At 46.3% G+C, this 6,665-nt stretch overlaps 1 protein-coding gene across 2 annotated transcripts; it reads right to left on the bottom strand.

The window, feature by feature from the left end:
• Positions 1 to 4,558: 4,558 nt before the first annotated feature.
• Tnp1 (transition protein 1) lies at positions 4,559 to 4,915 on the bottom strand. 2 transcript variants are annotated; one of them, XM_038338381.1, is made up of 2 exons: positions 4,773 to 4,915; positions 4,559 to 4,583 (listed from the first exon to the last, which is right to left on the bottom strand). In XM_038338381.1, exons 1-2 carry the CDS (start codon positions 4,913 to 4,915, stop codon positions 4,559 to 4,561), a joined length of 168 nt encoding a protein of 55 aa, XP_038194309.1. The 2 variants fall into 2 exon arrangements, with proteins under 2 accessions (XP_038194309.1, XP_038194308.1); XM_038338380.1 differs by having other exon boundaries at positions 4,559 to 4,587; positions 4,777 to 4,915.
• Between the last annotated feature and the right edge of the window lie 1,750 nt (positions 4,916 to 6,665).

The following is a 6,665-nucleotide window of genomic DNA, read 5'->3' as shown; positions in this document are numbered from 1 at the left end:
GTGTTATAATCTTTTAAAGTCAACTCTTTGATCTAGGAAGCCAATGCACATGAACTTACTAGAAAGTCAGTGAGGCCCTCTTCTCTTATGCTTGATCTTTAAACTACAAATTTTGAGTATAGTAGCCAAAGTAAACAGACAGGAAGTCAATGAGGGAGAACTCTGAGGGAAAAGTAGCCTTTAATCCCAGCACTCGGGAGACAGAGGCAGGCAGATCTCTGTGAGTTCAAGCTTGGTCTGCAGATTTAGTTTAGGGACAGCTAGGGCTGTCTCAAAAAACAAACAAACAAAAAAAAAAACTAACACCCCCAGCAATACCATTATGGCAGGGAAATTAATCTCACAGCTTTTCAGACTGGAAGTCTCAGATCAAAGGAGTAACATTTCCGGTTTCTTCAGAGGTTCCCTCTTCTTAGCTTGGAGGGTCTGCATCTTGGTTGTCCCTTTGTATACACGCACCTCTTTCTCATGATAGGGGAACACTAGTCAGCAATATCAATGTTTGTTCTCATCTTCACATCTCCAGGTCCTGTCTCTGAATACAGCCACATATTTAAGTACTGGAGTTAAGAGCTTCTGCTGAAGATTTTTAGGTGGACCCAATTCAGCCCAACACTGATGGTATATATGCCTGAAATACATTGAGATAATTAAAAAACACAAGGGAATTAGCAAGCAAGGTAATCAGATATAAATTCATGAGCTGAGAAGTTTATTGCACAGTAATGATCTATTGGACACATACAATGTATAGAAGGCACCATCCCCACATCTGCAGGCATGTTCCACAGAGGCAGGGAGAGTGTCTTGTGACAGGGCTTTGTTTGAGTATTTGTTTATAGCACAAGCACAGCTTGAACCAGATGCCTGTGAGAGTTATGAAATTATCCCATGTTTCATTCCTCCGAGTGAAATCTAGAACACAGCAGCCGTCTAGATGTAAATCTTTCCAAATTCAGATGCACAGTTTTTAACCTGCTTCTTGGACACCGTTGACTGGTTGCTTGCTAGTTTAATTTCATCAGTGGGAGAGTCCGCACTCTCTCTTCCCAGACCTCTATTCCGAGACAAGCCCTTCCGGTAGACAAGGACAACCTATTTTGCCCTACTAGCCATACATCTTCCACTCTGCGGAGCTCACCCTTCAGTTCTGCCTTGCTTTCCCCAGCTCCGCTTTACAGTTACAAAGTGGCTGTGTTTCATGTATGGTAGTCAGTTATGGCTGGGAATGATGACGTTCGTCCCACTAAGGAACCCAAACAATTGGTCCTTAGCTTCATGAAGCTTCCAGTCAGTTAAGAGGCTCTCCGCTGCGTCAGAGTATTATAGCACTGTGCTGGAATAAAAGGGGATATGATTCATCCAGTGGGGCCCAAAGGGGAGAGGTGCTTGTCTGGCACCCTTGTCTGTCAACAGTGCTCTGCCAGCATTAGGGCTACAGCGAGTCCAGTCAGTGTCCCCTCTGCTCTACAACACACTGGACCCAAGACCTGAGACTCTGAAGTTCTTTCCCACTACAATGTTTTTCCTTTGTTCTTCTGATTCCCCCCCCCCCCAGGAGCTAAATACACAATATCTCCTGTCAGCAGCAGCCCCACCATTCACTTAGTGCCTTTTATTGAACAACCATTAAATGTACTAAGTACATAACAGCACACTAGCCTTCCCCAGGAGAACATGCAAGTTCAGGCTCTGTTCATCTTAAGGGTTAATAATCTCAATGTAAGTGCCAGAACACGGTGTAATGGCCTTCCACTCTGTTTATGGAATAATGACTGTTCTCTGAAGCTATAAATATGGTCTGTGTACAATCAACAAACCTGGCTGATTTAGTGGGGAGGATGTTTTCCCAAACTGAGGGTTCCTATCATGTGTTTAGGGAAGCCATACTCCATTAGGGCCATTGAGACAGAACCCTGTAATTTTCATACTCCTTTAATCCTTTAATACAGAGAGCCAGAAATTTTGGGGGCTTGAAGAGATAGATCACCTTTGTTAAACTGTAGTGGACATTTAATGCCTGTGAACCGTTGTCTTCTGTTCAACAGGGTTGAATGTAGTTTGTGCTACTTAGGAAGATGATGATGGGCCTCCTGAGGGTTGAGTGTCTGCTAACACTGTAACTTGGAAAAGATACAAACTGAAAGACAAGAGATATTTCTGTTTTTCCAAGTCTTTGCCCACACCTGTCCCCCTCTTCTGGTTGCCTCTCTCCACCCACCCTTGCAACATAGGCCAGGCAGCTTGTCAAATTTTCTTAGATGAAACTGAAGCCAGCCCACCACTGTTCCCCCAGCAGAGGACTCACCCTGCTCTCTTGCGAGACACAAAGGGTTTCTGTGACTCAATCAGATCTGGGTGCTCATCTCCTGGTTGTATTGCTCAACGTGGTGTGCAGTGGGTAATGTGGTTTCCATTCAGTCCCTGAGGCAACTCTCTAGCTAGTCCTACACACTTATTTCGCTCCATTTGTAGATCTGCGTGTGGAGATTTCAGGGTTCATCCGGTTCCTTTTGATGCTCTGGGTAGGTGTGAGTTGCTGACTCTTAGATCCTCATGCTGACCCCACTGAACGGGTGACAACGCTCGGAGGAGTGGAGCAACTTCTAAGTGTTGAGCAGTTAGTAGAAGATCTGCCCAACTAGGCTGGTGCTGTCAGCTGGTCCAGAGGTCTCCAGCATCTCAGGCTGTTATGCTCTTGTCTAAACTTGCCCATGGCCAAGGCAATTTATAGAAGAAAGCATTTAATGGGCATCCATTAGCACACAGGCATGAATGGTGCTGGAGAAGTAGCTTTAGCTGAGAGCTTCAAATCCTGATCTGCAGGTCTGGACTGGGAGAGTGACTGGACCCTGTGGGCCTAACACCAAGCCCCAGTGACATACCTCCAACAAAGCCACACATTTTACAATAGTTTCCAGTTAAAGCTGATAAGGGCCATTCTCATTGGAGCCATGGCACCTCACTGTAACATGAGGGTTGGGCTTATTGGGGTTTCTGTCCCACCTGGTCCCCCAGTGCTTTGGGTGCCACCTTACTCCCTGGCTTCCATAGGCTTATGGCCATGCCCGTCAAAACAATCACATACCAAAATGAGGGAGAGGTAGGTGGAAACTGAACCAAAGCAAAACTATGAAGCCACAGGGCAGTGGTGGCACATGCCTTTAATCCCAGCGCTTCGAGGCCTGTCTGGTCTCCAGTGTGAGTTCCAGAACAGGCCCCAAAGCCACACAGAAAATTTGAAAAGCAAGAACAAAAGACTTGATATATCTTTGATTGGATTCCCAACTAACAATTCTCTTTGGTTGGCCCCACAGTCTGTAGCACTACTTGGCAGGTGTCCTTTTGGCATCTCCATCATACCCGGTCCAAAGTGACTGGGCCATGCTAGTACTATTAGCGCATGTCCAAGATGTAGTCAGCTACCTTCAAACTGTCAAACTGAACAACTTGGTAGAGAAGTTATTACAGTCAAGGTCACAATCCCTGTGTGATGAGTAGGTAGCCAGGTGTGGTAATCTTTAGGGTTCTGGGTTCAACTTGATTTGATTTTGAATTGAGGCCAGATCACCAACTTTCTTCTCAAGGGAGACTTTCCAGGTTGTTCACCGCCCAGAGCAGTCTTCAAACAGCTGCTCCAGTGTTGACCTTCCCATTGCCTCTGCAGACACTCCCCCCAGGGTCGTCTGAAGGATGCTAGGAAACTCAGGGTTTCCTGAGACCACTTAGAAGCCCTCTATCCCAGCCATCTCATAGGAAGGTCAAGGTGACCTAGAAAGGCCCTTTTTGTGGCCAAACCCTAATTTCACTTTCCAAAAGACCAAACATGATTTCAGAACATGGTGTTCCAGAGAAACTAGGAACAGCGAAACATCACCCAGGTGGTGGGAAGCTGCTTCGGTCCCAAGGCAAGAGGGAGAGGAGGACAGATGTTCTGAGTTGACTATATCCACATACCTGCCATGCCGAGTTAGGATGGGTTTTCAGGTGGGTTTGAGGTACAGTTGAGTTGGGATGGGTTTTAAGGTGGGTTTGAGGTACAGTTGAGTTGGGATGGGTTTTAAGGTGGGAGTTAAGGTGGGCTTGGAGCATAAAGTCTTAACTTCTACCTTTGATTTTATGCTGCAAGTCCGCTTTAAGACAACACAGTGCGTTCCTTGCTACCCAGGTAAAGGTCCAAATTTTGAGTTGACCACATTCTGGGTAGGCAAAGTTGGAACATACACCAAGGTGTAATTTGAGACAAACCAGAGGGTCATGTCTAATGGTCTTACCTCCAACCCTGCGTAAGCTCAGAAACCCAAATATTTTCCAACCAAAAGATCAAAGAAAATTTCAGTTTTCACAAGTTTTATTTGTTTTCAAAATGTTATTGAGATGTTGGGGAGAAACAGCCAACATACATTCCTTATTCATCGCGACTGGCCTTGTACCCACTGGATAGGATCTTTCTTTGGCCTTGGTCTAACTTCAGATCTCTGTGGCAGTCCCCCTCTGATGTCCTCAGTTGCTGTCTGGTGGTGTTGAAGTCCACCAGGGCAGAGCTCATTTTGCCGCATCACAAGTGGGAGCGGTAATTGCGACTTGCTGTGGGGAAGGACAGATTTACAACAGGAAGACCTGTTAAGACACAGCCATCAGCAACCTTGTCCCTAGGAACTCAGCCATGCAGCTCCAGCATCTCAGGCTGAGACTGCTGGTTCTGACTGAGGAGTGCCTTCATGAAGGCAGCTGGGAGAACATGTCCCTGAATATGTCTGCCCACACTTCACTTACCATCATCGCCCCGTTTCCTACTCTTCAGGCAGCCCTTCCGGTATTTTCTCTTGCCGCCTCCTCTCTTGACACCCTTGTGAGGAGCTCGGTTTTTTCCTCTCCTCATGCCATGGCTCTTTAGCTTGCGGCTGGTCGACATTGTAATTTCTGCCAAAATGAGGGGCTTTGCAAGGCCGGCAGGGCCAGGAGTCCATGTATTTAAGGTCTTATCCATTGTGACTGCAAATGGGTGTGGCTTAGCAGCTGGGTGGGGCTCTCTTGTGATGTCACTAGCTTTTGCTACACCTTGTTCATACATATGAAATAAGGCAGCCTCTTCGGTGCAGCTCAAGTCTGGTCCTCAGTTTTGAGACCTCCCCTGGTTTTAAGTTAAAGGCTTTTCAACAGGTATTGAACCACTAAGTCCCACCCCTATACTAGGCCTGGGAAGTGTTTTGCCAGTACTTATTAAAATATGTTTCTTGCCTGCAGAGAACTTAAAAGTCACTTAGTGTGGATATTAGTGTGCATGTGTGTGTAAGTCTCAGCTTCTGCAGGCAGCAGATGTATTTCCATACACACTTGAGTCTAGGAGAGCTGATTCAGTATGACCCAAATGTTTTCTTCCCAAGCACTTTTGACACCAGGGGTTGGGGAAGTCTTGGTGGCTTTGGGATCTTCAGCACTACCCCTAGTTTCTCTACATGCTTCAAACCAGTAGAACCAGAACCCTGGCAGATGTGACCGAGAGCTCTCCAAAGGTTTCCACCTGTCTGCCTGGCAGTTTGGGATGCAGAAACACCATCATTGTAGTCACAAAATTTTGCGTTTGTGAGATATGTCACACATTTGGGCGCTAGGGAAATAGTAAAAAGACAGCCTAAAGACAAAGTCCTGTGTGCATGGAACCTTCTGCCTAATGGCTGAAATCCGTCAAACCACTGATCAGGCATCTACACAAATCTGTGAATTCTGTTGAGGCTGTGGAGTGGGGATGAGTGAATGGGAGAACTGAATGAAAGTTAAGGAGAAAGGAGCAAGCGGCTTAGCTGTGGGAGGGAAAGAGGTAGTTGAGGTAGACTAGACAAGGACTGAGTCTTGGAGACGGACTGGATGTGAGAGGTGTCAGGGAGTGGCCTGTTCCTGTGTAATGTAGTGGCCTGGCTGCCTGAGGTTAAGCGGGATCAGGCAGAACTTGTGAATATGACGTTGAAGGGCCTTTGTGCTTTCTCAACAGATAAGCTGTGCCATGATTATTGCATAGGTGAGTCAGGAAGACTTAGCCAACATTTTAACCTTCCGTTATAACTCATATCAATCCAGTAGCACAAATTCCCACAGACACTGAAAGTTCTTTCTCTCTCCACCATGACTGTCCTTAGTCAAGAACTGGGCAAACATGCTGCAGAAATTGGTTGAGTAGGAGAGAGAAGGTAGCTGAACCCCCTGTCCCATATTGCTGATGTTTATAGGTAAGAAGATAACATGTTTGAATGCCAGATTCCTTGAGTGGCTTAGCTTCAAAGTCAATAGCATGTCGAGTCTCATCATGGTATCCTCTTCACATTTTGGATGCTTCCTGGTGTGCTTGAGGATAGTTTGGTAGCTGCTTGTCTCCCAACCTGCATCACATTGCAAAGCACTCCTTCTAACCAGCCAAAATGACCTTAAGAACTTGTTCACTGATTCCTCGGTGAGTCTTTTTCCCCCCCAGAGAGTGTGGAGCTGTATAAAACAGTGTTCCACCTTGCCCTTTGTAGTTGAAGCTCCTCTGTCCATCCCAGTCCCTCTGCTTTTTTCTCTTACACACAGGCCCATGAGAACACAGGTCTCCAAAGAAGCTGGAAGGTGCAGTCTTGCTCACCACCACATACAGCTTGGCAGTAAATGATTTTACCACAGAATGGGAT

This window comes from Arvicola amphibius, chromosome 8, assembly GCF_903992535.2.
Source record: "Arvicola amphibius chromosome 8, mArvAmp1.2, whole genome shotgun sequence".
NCBI lineage: Eukaryota > Metazoa > Chordata > Mammalia > Rodentia > Cricetidae > Arvicola > Arvicola amphibius.
Note: the sequence above shows the minus strand (reverse complement) of the source record. Positions and strands in the feature narration are given on the sequence as shown.